Below are 20,567 nucleotides of genomic sequence, written 5' to 3' on the forward strand. Positions count from 1 at the left end.
TCCTACTAAAACCCAAAGACAAGTAGAGAGAGGAAGAGATCCCAAGTGTGTTGAAATGACTTGAAGGCCACCTCTATTTATACTAAAACGTTGAGCACATGTGGGGTTTATTTGGTTGTTAGCCAACCTTAACAAATTGTCTTATAACGCAAATAAATTCATAATTCCATGAATACTTATCGGAATTGGATGATCTTTAGATCAATCCTACACCTCTTGATGAGAGGGATCCAAGAAAAATATCAGCTACCATAAATAAGATAACCCACATGGAGTTTGGCCCTAGTTTCCAATTTTAACAAAGAAGAACACTAATAACCTAAGTAAAAGAAGGTCCTAATCTAAACAACTAAAAAGCACTCACAAGCAATTACCAATAGAAGAGAAATCACTTAATTGCTATGCCCTAGATTTTTCAACAAGAGGAGCACCCTATTTTAAGGATGCAATTTGAGTAATTTGAGGAGCATGGTGGGTGGAGAAAGCATCTAATAGAAGAGTGTCCTACCTAGGATGGCTCACCATGAAGAGTTTAATCATTAATGCATATATCAAGGAAAAGAATGGATTTCTATAGGAGTGGCCTTCATGGAAAGAAGGCAATTGGCATCTTTGATACATTCATGTGCTTATTTCATTGTTTATTTCCCCTAGCAAAAGGAGTGTCCTCCTTGAGGGACCTTTTAGGAGTTTCTTCTTTGGATTTTTCTTGTTGGGAGAAAAGGAAACGAGCTTTCTAAAGATGGTTTTATTATATTTTATTAAAGGAAATGTGAATTTAAAAATTCCAAATAGTATTTATTGAGGTAGCTGAGAGGATGATCTATAAAAGGAGAGCCCTTTCATTTGAAAAAGGTGAAGGAAAAAGGAGAACCCCGCCCCAGCAAGAGGCCAAGTACACTGTTTATTTGCAGGTCTATGGGAGGTAGGGAAAATTGACAAGCCTGAGTGGAACATCTATCTATTTTTTCTACGAGTTTCCTTAATATGTTGCTCTGCTAATAGATATTTGCTGCAGTTATCCTCATGTTCATGGCTGTTTATACTTTATTCATCTTGAAGGATAGTTTTGGGCTTAAGGAGAAGGCTAAGGTTGTGGTATTTGAACCTCCTTACCCAAGGATGTAAATCTGAAATTAAATGAAGGAAAAGGCTGCACCTTATGCTATTTCTGAAGGTTGTTTGCTATCCTCTTTAATTAATTGTTATATCGTGTATTGGTTGAAATATATGAGATGGTGGAATAGTATCTCTTAAGAGATTCCATTTCAGTTGAAAATGTCAATGAGATTCATTTGCATTAGAAAGAATATATCTTTGATAGCCTTCATTTTCTTCTATTCTGCTGCAAACCATCTTGTCATCATTGCTCCTACTTCATAGCCCAATTGAGAAGACATGAGCCTTCTTCGCTTCCACCATTATAAATCAAAATTCTAAAAACCATGTTCATTCAACATATCTGATTTTTCACATCTGCTACAAACGACAGATTTGTGGTCTTAGCTTAGGGTTTCCTCCGAGTTGGAGGAGAGCTGGCATAAAATGAGAGGGAAAATTGCTGAGATGACAATGAGCAATTTCCCTCACTGCCCCTAGGGTTACACTTCTTTCTGGGTGCTGAACATCATTTGAAGTGCAGGTTTGGGTGGCAACAGGAACAACAGTATCTTATGGCATGCAGCAAAACAATAAAAGCAAGTAAAACTAACTAAGATGGAAGGAAACTCATAAAATTGCATATTACAAAATTGAGTGAATTTGTATTTCCAAAATTATGGGTTCAAAGGTCTTTCCCAAAGTTTCAATGTGAAGATAAAAATGTGCATTCAATTACTATCGATCAATCTGCAAAAGAACTCAACCTGGAGACAAGCGATTGCTTACTTTTCAGCTTCATCGGCCCAGATCTTGCCACCAAATGCAGTTTGTGGACCTGCATGAGATAAATCTCTTATTACTGTAAGAGAAAACACAATTCAATTATATTTGCATAACATACTGAAGATGAACTGAAGAAAAGAATATAAATAAATGATGCTTGTATTGACACAGTTATTTGTCAATCACTTTGCTAGGGCAACTGTTATGGCCAAAATCACTAGATAAACGAGCTGACTTAAAACCTGGATGTTAGCCACAATTAGTAATGATCAAGGTTGACCTATACCCAAAATAACACGTAACCTGAGGAACCAGTCTGACATACCTCAGAAAGGTTAAATAAACATAACACTGCCTAAACTAGGACCACTAGGCCAATTTATAACAAGAACATTTTGAAAAAATTATGTATTAATAGTAATACCCCACGTTTGGGCACATTTTCAATATGCAAATATGAAATATATTCTTAAATATTGTGCACCCACGACAGTGCTAGGTACATAACATACTCTTCTAAGCTACTGGGAGGACGAGGCGTCAGTGGTCTGTGATCAGGCCTGGGGCTAAAATCCATACGCTGCAGAGGGAAGACCTCCTAACTCTGTCATAACTGCTTGAAGAGTCAGCTTGGCACTCACCTCATTTTTGGTTTGCTGCAACTTGTCTAGTTTGGTGGTTGCTACATCCTCCATCCGATCACCAATTCGCTCGAAATCATCCTCAGTCAAAACCATTTGAACTAAGGATGTGCAGGTAGCCTTCTGCATTTTCCTGGCCTTTGTGGTCGACACACTCCCTGCACTACTTCATAGTACCCTCTTTTTCCCAGACATTGGTTGTTCCCCTGAAGCTATAGGTTCTTCCTATGGCTCTTGTTTCGGGACAACCGGAGAATGAGCTTCCTGTTGCCCTTGTCCTGAAGGGGTTCCGGTCATGTCCTCCCCACTTGAGATGTTCTTGACTTCGGGAGAGTCTTCCCTTAGTACTCTCTAGGCAGTCTCCCATGTTGTAGTCAAAATCCCAATTTTTTGAGAAATCCTAAATACCCTAAAGTCTTAACTTTTAGCCTTTACTAATCAATTTAGTAGGGTTGCCAAGGTCCTTGCAACCCACTATGATTAGCACACACATGATGACAGCCCAATGTCACCTAAGCCCAACTACCTCCAAGAAGGCTATGGGGGGATTCCTTTCAAATACTCCATCCAACCAAATGAGGATCAGTGCCTTTGATGGGGTCTATGGATGAAGTGGAGGAGTTAATTATTTATTGTCCCATGGGTTTGCTATGAAAACTCTGCAATAAATGTTTCCAAACCAGCAATATCAGTCACTCAAATTCAAGAGATATAGTAATGTAAATTTCTAATATGAGTGTATAATTAATATACTAACCAAATCTATAATTATTTCTGTGATTGGAGATTTGGTTAAAGGGGTTCCTTTGTTAATCTGCTTGCTGTTCTATGACTGCAAACCGTAAAATCTGCAAAAAACGCAAGTACATCAGGCGATTCCCCTTGAAAATGGCCACCCAAATAGTGCCTTTGCACTCTAGCTCACAGATCTAAGGGTGGAAAAGATAGGGGGATATAAGATGAACCACTTTGGGTCAATCCCAAGCCTTATACCAGCAACAAAATGCAATTTCCAGCAAGCTAGAAATTGCCTTGTTGGGGTTATAGGGTTCCGCTACTCCATTTTGCTGTGGGTTGTAGGGAGTTGTCCATTTTCTTTTGATACCTTCCTTTGCGCACAAATCTATGAAGTCTTTATCCATGTATTCCCCACCATTATCTGAATGTAGGACCTTGATCTTTTTCCCTGTCATGTTTTATACGAGAGCCTTGAACTCTTGAAACCGGTCAAAGACCTCATCCTTTGTCTTTAAGAAGTAGATCCAGGTTTTTCTGGAATGGTCATCAATAAAAGTGACGAAATACTCGCCACCACTAAGAGCTCTGGTGGACATAGGGCTGCAAATATCTAAGTGTATCAATCCCAACACACTATTGGTTCTATTGTCACTTCTGGGAAATTTTGTGTACTTCCCAAGTACACATCCCCGGCATAGATCATTGTGCTCAGTGCTAAGAGATGGAACTCCTGTCACAGTCTGTTTGAGCATCCTAAGTGTTCCATGGTGAAAGCGTCCAATCCTCATGTGCCATAATTCCTTCAGCTCCTTCCTACTGTTGTTATCACTACCTATCAGTGCCATTGGAGAATCGATCTGCAATCTATATAGCCTGTTGCTTCGAGCTCCAATCTACCTCACCTTCTTCCAGCTGGGATGCTTGACATATACTTTCTTTCCCACAAAGTATACATCGTACCCCTTGTCCTGCAACTAGGATACTGAAATTAGGTTCATACCCAATCCTGGCACATGCAATACATTGGTGACGCCAGTGTTGGTTCCTTCTTTCGTCTGAAAATCTATGGTGCCTCTCCGTACTGGAGTACACTTAGTTCTGTTGCCCATAGTGATTTAGAAGTCCATTTGCTCCTCTTGACAGCTCGAGAAATATTCCCTTATTCCAATCATGTGAGCTGAAGCTCTGCTATCAATATACCAGACACCAGCGGATGTCGATCCTGAAAGACAAGCAAACTCAGCTTCCAATTTGGAAGATGATTCTGAGGCTTCTTGACTATCCATAATTTCCTGTGCTATTTGTCCTTCCCAACACTGAATTCATAGTTGCAAAATACACGTCCTGCTCTGCGTGGAAACTGCTATGTTTCTCCCTCTGCCTCTAACAAATCTCGATCAGGAAAATTTTGTTCTTTGTCGACTCACTCAGAGAATTAATTTTCCACGAAAATTTACCCACCTAACCAATGGACTGCACAACCTCTCTGGGGTTTCGAACTGCTGCCTACGCAGTGCTTTTCGAAATCCTTCTTCCGTCTGCTACTGAGCTCTGATACCATATGAAAATTCGGTGATCCTGAATCCTACTGCAACAACTGATATTATTTCTTCTATTTGTTAAATTGATTAAACAAATTATTTGCAATTCTCTACAACAAATATCGAAACATATACATTGCATCTACACAAATAAGATTCTGCAGAAATAAATGCAAGGAAAAATACTAGCACATATATGTTGATTTTTGGTAGCATCGGATGTGCTCTAGCCATGAAATTTGGTGGAGAGGCTAAGGCACATGAGATCTCCAAGACCCAGAAATCGTTTGGATAAATTCCACCCAGATGAAGAGATATTAAAATAATTAATATTTTTAATGGGGTTCCTAAATCTAAACTTAGGAAAATTAAAATATTAATGTGTATTAATATAAAATGGGTGAGGAGAGCTCTGCAGCTAGGGTTCTGACCATACTCTGAGACGGCGCAGACTGTTCAGACGAGGCAACCATCAAGGGCCTGACCTCCAGCTTTCTTACGACAGAGCAGTACGAGGTTTAATCGAAGGGCACATGGACTTCCCCCGGGGGGGGGCATCAACGCCCTCCCCCAAAGCAAATACTATGCCGCCAGGGCTTGAGGGGACTATCGTGTTCGGATCCGTTGATGAGGAGGCGATCAACAAGGGGATCCCGCAGCACAGCAAGCATAATACGACAAGCAATCAAGCAGACACGACAGGCGATACTACAGGAAGAAAGGACAAGCCAGAGGAAGGACCTAAAATCACTTCGAAAACCTGCAAACCAATAGCAGCCGAACAACCCAGAATAGAGCTGCCCGGCGAGAAGATTGACGAGCGAATACAATACATGAGGGATCATGCCCTCATTGGGAAATTTATAGGGTTCTGGCCGACAGAAAAAGCCCTATATGGATGGATCGCAGCTAAATGGAAACCCAAAGGCCACGTGACACTGCAGCTAGGACCGAAAGGGTTCTTTACTGCGATTTTCTTTTGCCTAGAAGACAAGTACAGAATCCTGGACGAAGGGCCATATTTTTTCAACTCAGCTGGTCTGTATCTAAGGGAGTGGGTAGCAAGATTTAACCCGGACAAGGAAGACCTCACATGGGCTCCAGTTTGGATCCGAATGTATTCACTTCCAGATGAATATTGGGATGAAGGCATACTCAAAGACATAGGCAATGGACTAGGGGAATACATTAAAGCGGCGGAAGAAACGAAGCTGCGCAGATACACATCCTATGCCCGCATCTGCGTTTTCATGCGCCTGGACAAAGCCCTGCCAGACTCGGTAAGTCTTTCTCATCGAGATAATGAATGGATCCAACCCCTGGATTACGAACATGTTCCTTTTCGCTGCCGAAAATGTCATGCTCACGGGCATTTATTTAGGGATTGTCCGCTAAATGCCAAGGCCAATGCTCCTGACCCCTCCGACTCTTTGACCCATGATGGCTTTACCAAAGCACCCAGCCGCAAACGAGCGCACAAAAAGCCTTCTACCGGAAAAAAGCCCCAGCAAGATAATGCCTCTGGCCCTGCTACAAATAACAGCTTTGAAATTCTAGCCCAAACCTCCGATGAGCAAATCCTGTCCTCTAAGCCCAGCTCCGCGCCCACCTCCTCCTCATCCCAGCCTCCTCCTTCGGGCTCCCCTCCTGATTCACAAACCCCCAAAGGGGTTAAGGCTAACCCCAAGGATATTCAAAAGGAGCCTGCTGAGAAAGCAAATGATATGGAAGTAGATGGAACTCCTGATCCCCCCCAAAGCTTAGATATATCCACAGAAGGAAAAAGTCAGGTGCAACAGATGGATGAAGAACCAGAAAGTATAGATCTGGAAGGACTAGACATTTTAGAGCTAGAGCTAGCATGCAAAAAGAAGGATTACGACAATATCCCAGAGCTTCAACTCAACAAACTGGAAGTGGTCATCTCAAGGGCTTATCAGCAGAAACAGCTAGGCATCCAGCCGGGAAGCCATTGGGATGGCGGCCTCCCCCCAAAAGACTCCAAGAAGAGGGGCAGAAGAACGGATCTCCAGCGAACAATAGCAGTAGGGAAAATCCTGGTGGACTCAGGCAGGTATGCAAAATTGACAAAGTACTACAAACCCTCTATCAATAGTGAATCATGAAGCTCATTTCATGGAACTTAAGGGGGCTCAATAGCCCAGGGAAACTTAGAATGTTAAAAAATATGATAAAGATGGAAAAGCCGCAACTATGCTTTCTTCAGGAAACCAAGTGTAACAGCACTACACTAGGAAGCATCCTTTCTAAAGCATGGCCAGGTTGCCAATCGGTGGCAGTGGATGCCTCTGGAGCATCAGGTGGGCTTGCCATTGCATGGAACACGCAAGCGCTAACCCTCTCCGACTTCCATGCTTCTCACCACTTCATTCAGGCCACCTTCCACATTTTAGGCACCAATATACATGGAAACCTCTCCAATGTTTATTTCCCGCAGGAAGCAGGACACAAAATAGCTCTTCTCAATACTATAGAAGCTCTGAATAACAACAGATTGCATCCTCTTTATATCATCGGAGGGGATTTTAATATGATCACCAAGTTGGAGGAAAAGCTTGGGGGAAGAAACAGGTTGGAACAGGAAAATACCCACTTTAAAGACTTCATCCAAAATACTTCTCTAATTGACCTGCAATATTGTAATGGCACGTACACATGGAGTAATCGAAGAGCAGGGAAGCACCAAATCGCTTCTAAACTGGATAGATTCCTCATATCAGATAACTCGGTTCACTTAGGAGGAGACATAACTGCTGCAATTCTCCCCCACTCAGGCTCTGATCATTGGCCAATCTCCCTCCAGTGGCAAAGACTGGGCAACACCATCAGGAGGCCCTTCCGCTTCGAAGAGTTCTGGCTCACCCACCCTGCATTCAAAGACTTCATCAAAACCACTTGGAAAACCTTCATTCCGCCAGAAGGCTCCAAAATGTTTCAGTTCCAACAGAAACTTAAAGATTTAAAATCCCATTTAAAGCGCTGGAACAATGAGACCTTTGGAAACATCTTCACGGCGCAACAAGACTTAAACAGGAAAATGGCAGATCTCCAGCAACAAGTAATCACAGGAGGTCACACGGAGGGGACCCTGGAGCAGGAGCAGCGTATCCACAATCAGCTGGAGGAGAGGAGAAAGCAGGAGGAGATTTTATGGAAGCAGAAGTCCAGGATCAGATGGCTGAAAGAGGGCGAACGGAACACTAAATTCTTTCACCGAACCACTGTTCAACGAAGAATGCACAACAATATCCCCTTCATTCAGAAGCAAGGTGGGGCAAGGGTTGAACAGCATGAAGAAATCGAGGAAGAACTCCTAAATCACTTCAAGCAAGTTCATCAAGAGCCCAATGCAGACAGGCGACCTGCAATAGAAAGAATAACCCAAAATGTGCCAAAACTTATCACTGAGGAACACAACGAAATTCTCCTTCGTCCTATACTGACTCAGGAGGTGGATACTGCCATGTCCCAACTCAAGGAGGGCAAAGCCCCTGGTCCGGATGGCTTCACCACAACTTTCTTTCACACCTTCTGGGAGCTGATAAAAAATGAGGTATGGCAAGTGGTGGAGGAATCGAGAGCTCTTCATTGGCTGCTACCTTCTCTCAACTCAACCTTCATTGCACTAATACCAAAAGAGGAGGAATCCATCACCCCGGACAAATTCCGTCCGATTGCTCTCTGCAACGTCATATACAAAGTGATCTCTAAAGTTATCGCCAACAGGTTAAAGCCCCTCTTGCCTTTGCTCATCTCCCCGGAACAATCTGGTTATGTAGAAGGGAGACAGATCATGGACAGCATAATCCTCTCGCATGAGATTATACACTCCCTCAAACATTCCAATCAGGCAGGTATGATTCTAAAGCTTGATCTTTCTAAGGCCTTTGATAAGCTCAGTTGGACTTACATTCAGAAAATGCTAATTGCTTTTGGATTCTCTCCCATGTGGATTCGTTGGATCATGAGTCTTATCTCCTCATCCTTCTTTTCCATTCTTGTGAATGGGATCCCATCTCGACCCTTCAGCCCCTCTCGAGGAATCAGGCAGGGTGACCCTCTTTCCCCCTTCCTCTTTGTTTTAATGGCTGAAGGCCTGGGTCGTCACATCAAACAAGCCCTCCTCTCCCAACAGCTTAAAGGTCTCTCCATTCACCACTCCCCAGCTATAACTCATCAGCAGTTTGTTGATGACAACATGCTCTTTGGCTACCCATCTGTCCAGGAAGCCTCCCGCTTCAAAGCCCTACTCAATGACTTCTCTGAGGCCTCAGGAACCAGCATCAATAATACCAAGTCGCAGATCTTTTTCTTTCACACCCCTCCTGTTGTTAAGAATGTTGTAGCCCGAATATTGGGATTCCCCATTGCCACTCTCCCTTCCAAATACCTTGGAGCCCCCCTTATTGCTTCGGCCATCAAGCACTCCTCCTGGCGCATTCTCATTGAGAAGCTCGAATCCCGCCTCAATCTGTGGACGCATAGAACACTGAATATGGCCAGTCGTGTAGTGCTCATAAAATCAGTTCTACAGGCAATGCCGCTCTACTTATTCTCAATCCTAGCGGCGCCTAAATGGGTTCTAAAAAGAATTCGGGATCTTCAGCGAGGCTTCCTATGGGGAAATTCAGCTACAAATCGCAAATGGGCCCTGGTAAAATGGACCACTGTCTGCACGCCCAAGGAAAAAGGGGGCATTGGCCTGAGGGATCCCACTCACAGTAATGCTATCATGAGCGCAAAAATTTGGTGGCAATGGCTCTCTACACCAGAAAAACCTTGGGCAGCCATTTGGACTGCCAAATACGCTAATCACAGACCTCAGGAGGAGCTCATCAGGTTCACACCCAATGTCAAAGGTTCACTAATATGGAATGCGGCCAAACAACATTTCCAGTTGATACAGCAGCACAGTTTTTGGGAAGTAAGAAATGGAAGAACTGCACGATTCTGGACGGATGCCTGGAACCAAATGCCACAGCTTAGCAGCATTCTAAATCCGCTTCCAAACTACATAGGAGAGGAACAGCAACAAGAAAAGATTTGGCAGTATTGGACTCAGGAGACAGAGCAAGGCTTCAGGAAATGGAAACAAGGTGACCAACTCATCAGAAATGAGGAACACCTATTCATAGAGGATCTGGAAAGGGAGCTACGCAAAAGGAGCATTAGATATGCCGAAGGCAGAGACATTCTACGATGGGGATACCAGCCTAAAGGCACTTTTACTACTTCTGAGGCTTACAAAATTATGGGCTCTGACCTTACGCCCCCTGACCCAATTTGGAGCAAAATATGGGGGTTAGGTTCTTGGCCTAAAGTCTCCTTCTTCCTTTGGCTGGTCGGACATCAGAAAATCCTCACCTGGGATAAACTTAGACGAAGAAACTATCATGGCCCCTCTATCTGTGCTAATTGTAAATCCCAAGAGGAAACACTTCAACACCTCTTGGACTCATGCCCCTTAGCCAATCAGTTGTGGGAGAAGGCAAGCTTCAGATGTCAAAGAAGATGCAGACTTGCGGACGACATCACCAACTCATTGCGTCACTGGCAACAGAATCCTTATAAAAGTGAAATTCTCAACCATTTATGGAAAATAATCCCCGGGCTCCTCTTATGGAGCGTTTGGAAAGAAAGGAACAAACGCATATTCAAAGATCAATGCTCCCTGCTAGAAAGTATCTGGAGCACGCTCTGTGTGAATCTCAAAGAGACGCTGATGCTCCGCTCATGGACAAAGGAGGACCTTCCGACTCTAGACAATGAGAAAGCCATCTGGGAGAACTGGCACATGCAACTCCCTCAGGAATCTCACAACAAAGTCCCTCCTAAAAGCAGCGACATAAAAAAAGTCTCCTGGACTGCCCTTCCAAAGCACACCTTCAAGGAGCCTCAAAGGGCAATCCTGGAAATGCAGGCTTTGGCGGAATTTTTAGAAATCATGAAGGCACGCCCCTTCTGATCTACTATGGAAACATTGGGTGGGACACCAATAACTCGGCTGAGTTAGAGGGTCTATGGCAAGGTCTCCTTCTTTCATGGAAACACAACTTCCACCCCCTAGAGGTGGAAGGAGATTCCCAAATCCTTATTAATATGGCCAAGCAACTCCTAAATGGATCTCATGCAAGGAAAATAGCCACCAGTTGGAGGCTCGAAGCAAGACTGGAAGCCATCGAAAAAGAGCTTCACAGAAACAGGGCCATCACCTTCAATCACATAAAGAGGGAAGGCAACAAGGTCGCAGACCTTATGGCCAATTTAGGAGTGGAAAATGAGAACACTCTACTCACAGGGACTCTAGACATTATATCAAATCATGATCAGGCACAGGAATGCACTCGTCTGGTTCAAAACGATGCTGCCCCCCCGGATGCGGGTGCTTGAGGAGATGGGACGGGCGATCACCTGCGGCCACCTGCCCGCCATGCGCAAAGGAGCTGTCTACACATGGGAGATGGGACACTCTCAGCTGCAAGGAATAGGAATTAAAGGCACACAGCAGAGGAGCATAAATGCTCTGTTCACCTCAGCACGCGAAGCAGGGACAGGCTCCTCGGCTCCCATGAATGCCATAGTAATGGCGGGAGAACCTCGAGGCAAAGGCAGATGTGTTATATATGTCTGCGGAATGGGACTAACAATGCGAATTCAGGGTCTGTTCTGTTTGTTTCCGCAACCTCTGGCGCTGTTGATCGCTCAAACCTTTCGTCTTTCTGCCTGGGCCACTCACCCGCATGCTTATGGTCTTTCCTTGACTGTTCTGGGATTTAATTCTGCGGTGAGCTCTATCTCGGCCTCAGACATAGAGACTCTGTTGGGCTCTGCAATCATGGTTCGGCCTCGACAGAGAATGCTCAGCCGTCGAGGCACCTCCCGAGGCGGGTCCTCGCGCCCCCCAGTCGACGAAGACTCTCCCCATCACTGCCATTGCCACTGCCCTCGCACTCAAGGAGCAAGCCTCCTTCGGTCCAGCCAATTTCTGGATGCCAGCGCTCCTGGGTCCTCTTCCTCGCCCTCCTTTGGCTCAGCAATCTTCAATTTCAACAGTTCTTTGAACCGTCCCCGGATCAACGCCCACGTTTCGGTGCTCTTCATTGAGGAAACCCAAGATGAGGGCGATTCCAGAGCCCATCGGGGGACGATGCCTTTTGATGGCTCTGCAAGAGCCATGGAGACACCCTCTGCAGATCCTGTGAATGTTTCGGATAGGCCATTTGCTGGTCCCACGAGTGCAAGGGAGACAATGATCAGCCAGAATGAGGATGTCAAGATGGAGCCCGTTCCGACAGCTACGGAGGAGGCTCAGGACATGGCGGAATTCGGGTGGTGCAGGGTAGTGGAGGAGGATCCGGAAGACTAGCTGCAACTTCTTTTCAGGTCTCTGCGCCCATTAGTGTGGGCATTTGGTATTTCTTGTTTTCGGATATGCTCCTGTGTCAAAGCTGTAGTGTTACTGTCCGTGTCAATGTTGTTGGGAATTTGTCTGTGTTTAGGTTCTGGGACTTTTTTTCTCTGTGGTTGGGAAAGTTTTTGGCTCCCCTGCGCGGGATTAGTTTGCTGTTCCACTGGCGCCCCTGCGTGGGATTGCTTTTTGGTCTGGTTTGTCCTCTGAGACTGCGGAAGCTGCTGTTCCATGCTGCCACCACCTCCAGGCAGCTGGTTCTTCTTGCCATGTAATGATGTAATTGTTCTCTGTTAATGTAAATAATAGAATAGTTTTAACGAGAAAAAAAAATATAAAATGGGTGAGAAAGTTCTAAGAAACGAGGATCAAGCCAGATCTAATCTTATCCGTTGATTAGGGACTTAATCTCGGCTGATGAATCGTCAACAGTAAAAGTATAAGAGGAGGCTTGAGGGTTAGTTGGAGATACATCAAGTTGATCAGTCAATTCGATTTTCTGGGGCAGGGTTCGCTGATAAATGGAGTTAGTGATATGTTGCAGCGAGAGGTAATTCAACAAAAGGCCGAGAATACATAGCAAAGAGGCAAAGATAGTGTCGGAGAGACAGCGCAGAGGCAGCCTGGGTTGACGCAGAGACAACCAGAGCTGACGCAGAGGCTTGGAGGACCAACACTGAGGACGCAGGAGGCCGAGAAGCTGACAAAAGCAGAAGCAGAGGCTAGCAGAGTTGACGCTGGGCAGGAAGAGCTGCATTGTGGTGTTTTCATGGGGCAGATTGATAGCTAAGAGGCAAACGCAGAGCTATAGAGGGTGACGCAATCCCTAGAGGGTGACGCAGTTCCAGAGAGAAGCTTGGAGCAACTTTCGCTATCCAGCTAAGGAACTGTCGAAGTCACTGTGGGGTTCATCATCCAGTTGTTGATCAGCTGGAATATTTGTCTCCGGAGCAAGGTACTTCAGCCAAGGAAATTCTTTGAAGGGTGAGCCATTTCTGGCACCTTAGTTGTATTCAGAAAACTACATAATAATAAAACCCTCATATCTGCTGCACCAGTTTTCGCGCACTGGGTTTTTCTAGGGACGAATGTCCAAAAATAACGGTGTCTCTTGTGTTGTCTCAGTTTATTTCAGTTGTTGATTTGTATATGTGTGAAGGTTGCATTTGTGTTTATTTCGGTATTTATATTAATAAATAACTTGTTAATGGAAAGAACAAGTAGGAGATAATGAACCAGATAATGCAATAGGGATTTCTGATGTGTCAGACTTAGAAATTTCAACATGGTATCAAAGCGTTGCAGATCACAGGAGGATTGAAGACACCAGCAGAAATCTGAAATTTGCAGCAGAAGCAGTTGTCCCAAGAGATAGCGTTGTTCCTAAGCAGAAGCAGCAAGAGAAGAAGTGATGCAGAGCCTGCATCATCATTTCAAGCCAAGGAAAGGGCCAGCGCAGAGGCAAAGAGAGGCAAAAGAGGCTCACGAAGAGCCACGTCATCCTGCTCAGCCAAGTAGGATTGACGCAGTTGGCCGTAGAGGCAGATTCAGCCTTTATCGGTATTGCGCAAAGCCTAAAAGGCTCAGTTTCTTTAGTTGTCAGGGCTTGGGGAGCTATGGGCAAATTGTGATTTGAGGAGTTGGTGGGACGTTGTTTTTGTCGATATAGAACAGTGTCTAAGGAGACTGAAACAAGGTAGAGAGAGTCACTACCTTGACGGATTTTTAGCCAAGGAATCCAGATTTGAGTTGCAGTTGCAAGGAGGATTGGAGAGGAGTGGTTCGATAGCTGGCCAGAGGATTTCCAAGAGGGAAATCAGGACTTAGAGGGAGATTTCCAGGAGGGGATTCGAGACTCGGAGGGAGTCCAGAAGAGGCGTTGAAATGGCAGCGAACGGATTGAGGGATTAGGACAGGTTGGCCAGGGCTTCCAACTTTGTCCTCTGGAAGGCCAGGATCCTGGCAGTTTTGGATCGACATCGCATCAAGGACTTTGCCTTAAAAGTAGTGGATATCCCAGTTGACCCAGCTGAGAATGAGAAGTATGAGGAGGCAATGGCGAGGGCGAAGTGCATGATCTTAGACGGGGTCAAAGATCATGTCATACCACATATTGCTGAGAAGAACACAGCAAAGGAGATGTGGGACACCCTAACCACCCTATACCAGGGCTCTTCCGTGCCACGGAAGATGCTATTGGAGAATCGGCTGAAATCATATTAGATGCAGAAGGGAGAGCAGATAGATCCATTCCTTCTCAAGTTGCAGGAGATTCGCGACCAGCTTACTTCTGTGGGGTCTACACCGGATCCAGAGTTTATGGTCAGGACTGCCCTGAATGCAGTCTTCGAGGAGTGGGAGACCTTTGTCCAAAGTATTTTGGGCAGGGCTACTCTTCCTGGTTGGGAAGAAATGTGGGCAGCTCTTCGACAGGAATAGATCATGAGGATGACCAAGGCAGGGAGTAGTGGTAAGGGAGCTCGAGTCAAGAAGGAGGAGGATGCAGCTCTCGCATCTGCGGGACAGCAGGGACTACAGAAGAGGAAGAAGGAGGACATCTCCAAGGTTAAGTGCTTCCATTGTGGGGAGCTGGGACATTACGCATCCCAGTGTCCCAAGAAGAAAAGCAAGGGAGAGGCTTCCGATTCAAAGGCAGTTCCAGCTAAGGCGGAGAAATAGGTCGAGACTGATGACGATTTTGCCATGAGTGCTCATGCATTTCTAGAGAAGAGGTGGGGTGACATCGAGTTGTAGTCAGGAGGACTACATACTAGGGGCAGGATCCTTGAGGTGCCCAAACTCTTAGATCACATCCGGCTACGGGAGCCCTTAACGACAATAGCATGATGACAAGTATCGGGTGAAACAAAGTGTGATGGAGCGGTAAGGCAGTGCTAGAGTGCAAAAGTCTGTAGCAGTGCAGTGGAGGTTGCAGCAGTGCGAGAGGCACGGAGGTGTTTGCAGCAGCATAGTGGCAGCATAGGGAGCACAGGATAGCAGTTGAGGTAGCTTCAGCATCACGAGGCTTCCAGACTGACCGGGATGTCAGTATATGGGTGAAGTCAGTTACTTCTCGATAAATGAGTTGCAATGCAGCAGTTAGCAGTGGCAGTGCTATTGTAACAGTCCAAAAATAAATATCTAATTAACTTTACTAATCAACATTTAATTTAAATCAGAGTGACACTTATCTAGCCAGATAAACATGTAATTAATAAACTAAATGAATAGTGCTTACCTGTGGTAGAAGTAGGCTTACGCAACAAGGTTTTGGGGACGACTCTCCACCCAACCATAGGCTCAATTGTGCAAGAATTCGCTACAACTGGCCACCCCCGAGCCCTCAATCAACGTACTACTGCCAGTGCTCCTAGGTCTTAGTATACCATTCTCCCAAAAGAATGAAAGATAGAATCTCGGAATGATAGAATGCAAGAATGCCTCTCATCTTCCTCACCATCTATTAAATAGAACAAACATTGGAAGGGGAACCACATGCACACACTCCATGTGTCTACATGCAACTTTGATTTTTAGCTTTCTTGTTTTATTTACTGACTTTTTTATTGTTTTCTTTGCTTTATTTCTATTTCTTATTTAGAGCTTTAGTATAGTTATTACTATTTTTATTTTTATTTATTTTCTTGTATATTTTTAAATATCATTTATTATTTAACATTTATGATTTATTATTTTTATTATTTATTGTTAAGTGATTTATTATTTATTATTTATATTATTATTATTTATTTGTATTATTTATTATTATATTATTATTTATTATTTTTATTATTTATTATTTATTATTAAGGGGAGGGATATTACAGCTATGGGTGGCATGATGCAGCATGTTGAGAGGGATTTGTAGTACAAATGTAGATGTGGCAGTGGCAGTGTCATGGGCAGCAGTACAAAAAGCAATAGTGTAGTGGATGTGTGGCAGCAGGCCAAGCATCAGCACAGAGGACCAATGCGGAGGATTAGTGTGATGCTTTTATGGTGAAGCATTGCTAGAGCACATTCCTCGCTAAGAGGGAGTGTTGATTTTTGGTAGCATTGGATGTGCTCTAGCCATGAAATTTGGTGGAGAGGCTAAGGCACATGAGATATCCAAGACCCAGAAATCATTTGGAGAAATTCCAGCCGGATGAAGAGATATTAAAATAATTAATATTTTTAATGGGGTTCCTAGGTCTAAACTTAGGAAAAATAGAATATTAATGTGTATTAATATAAAATGGGTGAGAAAGTTCTCAGAGAAGAGGATCAAGTCAGATCTAATCTTAGTCATTGATTAGGGACTTAATCTCGATAGTTGAATCGTCAACGGGAAAAGTATAAGAGGAGGCTTGAGGGTCAATTGGAGATACACCAAGTTGATCAGTCAATTCGATTTTCTGGGGCAGGGTTTGCTGAGAAATCGAGTTGGCGATCTGTTGCAGCGAGGGGAAGTTCGACAGAAGGCCGAGAATACATAGCAGAGAGGCAAAGATAGTGTCAGGGAAACAGCGCAGAGGCAGCCTGGGCTAACGCAAAGACAACCACAGCTGACACAAAGGCTTGGAGGGCCAGCACTGAGGACGCAGAGACAACCAGAGTTGACGCAAAGGCTTGGAGGGCTAGCATTGAGGACGTAGGAAGCCGAGAAGCTAACGCAGGCATACGCAGAGGCTAGCAGAGCTGACACTGGGCAGGAAGAGCTGCGTTGTGGTGTTTTCGTGGGGCACACTGAGAGATGAGAGGCAGACGCAAAGCCGTAGAGGGTGATGCAGTCCCTGGAGGGTGACACAGTTCCAGAGAGAAGCTTGGAGCAACTTTCGTTGTCCAGCTAAGGAACTGTCGAAGTCACTGTGGGGTTCATCATCCGATTGTTGATCAGCCGAAATATTTGTCTTTGGAGCAAGGTACTTCTGCCAAGGAAATTCTCTGAAGGGTGAGCCATTTCTGGCACCGTAGTTGTATTCAGAAAACTGCATAATAATAAAACCCTCATATTTGTTGCACCGGTTTTCTCGCATTGGGTTTTTCCGTGGACGATTGTCCAAAAATAACGGTGCCCCTTGTGTTGTCTCAGTTTATTTCAGTTGTTGATCTGTATATGTGTGAAGGTTGCATTTGTGTTTATTTCGATATCTATATTAATAAATAACTTATTAATGGAAAGAACAAGTAGAAAATAATGAACCAGATAATGCAATAGGGATTTCTGATGTGTCAGACTTAGAAATTTCCACTATATATAACCACAATGATAGTTATTTTTGACCAATTGTCCCCGAAAAAACCCAATGTGAAAACCAGTGTAGTAGATGAGGGTTTCTTTTATTAATCTTCAGCAATAATTTATGTACAAGATACAAATAGCCAAAATAGAGGAGGAATCACTGAGAGAAATTTAGTGATGAATTGCTCACACTCCACAACGTTTTTCTGACCCTGAAGAGGACCTTCTGCCCTTTCGTTGGCCTTACTGCGTCACCCTCTGTGCATTGATTGCGTGGTGCCTACCTCACTCCTCTGCGCTGATGAACTGTGTCTCTCCTCTGTGCAGCCCCTTCCAGATTTGTCTTGCACACTCATACTTGTTGATTTCTGGTAGCATCAAATGTGCTTTAAGTCTCAAATTTTGCAGGAAGGCTTGGGCACATGTATCCCAAAGAACCCAGAAAGCGTTTTGGGAAATTCCACCAAGAGACAGTTTTATTAAAATAATTAATTATTTTTAATGGGTCCCTATGTATAAACTTAGGAAATTAAAATAATTAATGGATATGAATCTAACTGTGGGTGTAACTTCTAGAAGAAGACGAGGATCAAGCAGAAATGATCTTAGCCATTGATTAGATTCTAATCTGCACCGTTGAATGTCAACGAGAAGATTATTTAAGGAGGCTTGAGGGTCATTTGGAAGACACACCGAGAGTTGATTACTCAGATCGAATTGCTGAGCCAAAGAGCAGCACAGTGATTTTGTGGTGATCACGCAGAGAGGGGCAGAGATAGTTTTCGCTGGAGAATCTCCTTTGGAGCCAAGAATACGCCGCAGAGAGGCAGAGAAAGACGCAAAGGAGGCATCATAGTGCCTAGTGAGGGTGACGCGGAGCCAGGAAGGGCTCACGTAGAGCAGCGCAGTGCCTTCCAAGCAGAAGTTCGAGATTTTGCTGGGGGTTTGACGTTCTGAGCCAAGAGGACATTCGAAGCTCATAAGAGAAAATCGATCCAGCAGAGAAGTGACGCAGTGCCTCAAAGGAAGTGACGCATGCCCACGCAGTGACTGCGTAGGGGCAGCACAAAGGTAGCCAGGGACTCGTTGGTTAAACTGTCGGATCAGTCGGGACTTGCAGTGTAGAGTGAGGTAATCTCACTAATTTCTTCTGCCGAGTGATATTCTTTGTACTAGATTGCCAGCAAGGCACCCAGAGTTTGTATTCAGAAATAACTTATGCTTAATAATAAAACCCTCAGATTTGTTGCACCGGTTTTCCTGCATTGGGTTTTTCCGGGGATATTTGTCCAAAAATAATGGTGTTATTGTGTTGTATTTTCCTTCTTGCTCAATTTCTTGTGTCTTCATTGTATTTAATTAAATGAAGGTTGTAGTGTATGTATTTCGATATTTTCTGTAGGAAACTGCAAGTAATTTGTTTAAAGGAATTTAACAAACAGGAGAAATATCATCAGTTGCTGCAGTAGGGATTCCGTTTAGGAATTTTCACAAGACTATTGTTGATGCCCTCTCTCTCTCACCTAGAACTCTCTCTCAGACTCAATTTTCTCTTACCAAACTTTAGCCACTTAGAAAATCGATCTACTTGAGCAACTGAGTATCTGCTCTGGTATGTTCTCCATCTACCCATCGACTTCTTATAATATTCTGTTGGAGCACCAACGGCCAAGGTTAAAATATAATCGATGGCCCAGATTAATTCTCTGTCGATCTGTGTGAGTTTCTAGATGATTCTCACCACATCTCAATTAATACTGATTAATTAACCATATTTCCTAAGTTTAGACTTAGGAAATAATTAAAAAATTGGTTAATAATCTAATTGAGACACTTCTTGTGGAATTTCCAGAAACAATTTCTAGGTTTTGGAGAACTCATTCATTCTAGCCTCTCCACAAAGTTTCGTGGCTAGAACACATCTGATGCTACAAAAACTAACAACAACTGGGAAACAATTATTATGAATGTCAACGCCAGTAATCTGTTATTGAGAATAGCCTGATGCGTTCTCTTCAATTTATGAATCTGCTTGTCTATTGTTATTCAATGCAGTGTTGGTGTCCCCGCTTGTCACCTGTTGCGCCGTGGGTTCGCTTGCTCGGTTGCAGTAGATTAATTTACCTTCGATAACCAGTAGATCACTATCTCCAGCTAGCACAACATCGTTGTTTTTTTTAACTTCTTTTGTGTGGGTCCTCTTTCCATGGATTGTCCAACAATTATGAAACCGTGGCCTAACATTCAAATATGCCTACTATGATCGTGTAGTCTCTTGATCTTGGGGCCATTGAATCCTTTGACCAACGCACCCCTCTGTTTGCACCCGGTGGTCTGATCTCTTGTTCCCTCGGCCCCACTTCTCCAACTCTCGTGCCACAACAAACAATTATCTCGACTTCTTCCTCTGGGTGAAATCGGCTTACCTTCCAACTCTTGGTGCTATGGCCTCTCAGCGAATGCAATATCACAGACCAAGACTGATAACTTGGCCTTGCACGGCCCGATCCTGTAATGGAAGTCTAATGATATTGAAAATGGCGCCTTTTTCAATAATAAACCCTCAGGCCCAAACTATTATTATTATTTTTTCTTTCGATAAACCTTCCACAGATATAGATCTAGTCCTAGCTATAGTTAAACTGGAAAATAAGAACCCAAATAGGGTGATATCAAATATCACCGAAGATGTAAGATTCTAGCTAGGGTGAGAAAAAATCCCACCGAAGATCCCTGCATAAAACCCTCAGGTTGGCAGGATGCACAACTCTGATACCACTGTAAGTTCCAAACAGCTAATTAATCAATAGATCTGGAACATTTAAGTGTTCTAATAAAATACTTCCAATGAAACACCAAACACAGAAGGGGTCTAGAAAGAGAAGTGCAACCACTTATTTAATTAATCAGTGTAAATAATACATGCCAAATTGATAACATAAAAACCCTTGCCAATGGCATGCAAGGTTGCCCATCAAATGAGAAAACAAGACACTGAAGCACAATTGTGGATCCTAGATGGATCCACCGGACAAATCACACCCACAGGGTTTTCGTCCCTGGGATCAAACTGGAACTGGCCATGCCAAGTTCTCAAGAAAACACAATAA

The 20,567-nt window shown here is 43.9% G+C and overlaps 1 protein-coding gene across 13 annotated transcripts in view; it reads right to left on the reverse strand.

Annotated features, from left to right (window-relative positions):
* LOC149144719 (uncharacterized protein C16C9.01c-like) overlaps positions 1–20,567 on the reverse strand; it is a 329,727-nt gene that overhangs the window by 295,860 nt on the left and 13,300 nt on the right. For 8 of the 13 annotated variants that reach the window (XM_089446735.1, XM_089446734.1, XM_089446738.1 and 5 more), the window contains one exon: positions 1,888–1,936. In XM_089446735.1, coding sequence (XP_089302861.1) covers positions 1,888–1,936 — 49 coding nt within the window. Of the gene's footprint in view, positions 1–1,865; positions 1,937–20,567 lie in introns of all 13 variants that reach the window. The other 5 variants (XM_089446737.1, XM_089446740.1, XM_089446739.1 and 2 more) reach the window with 1 other exon arrangement.

This window comes from Pinus tabuliformis, chromosome X (assembly GCF_031772625.1).
Source record: "Pinus tabuliformis cultivar Carrire ecotype Pingquan chromosome X, CPIR1, whole genome shotgun sequence".
In the NCBI taxonomy this organism is placed as follows: Eukaryota; Viridiplantae; Streptophyta; class Pinopsida; order Pinales; family Pinaceae; genus Pinus; species Pinus tabuliformis.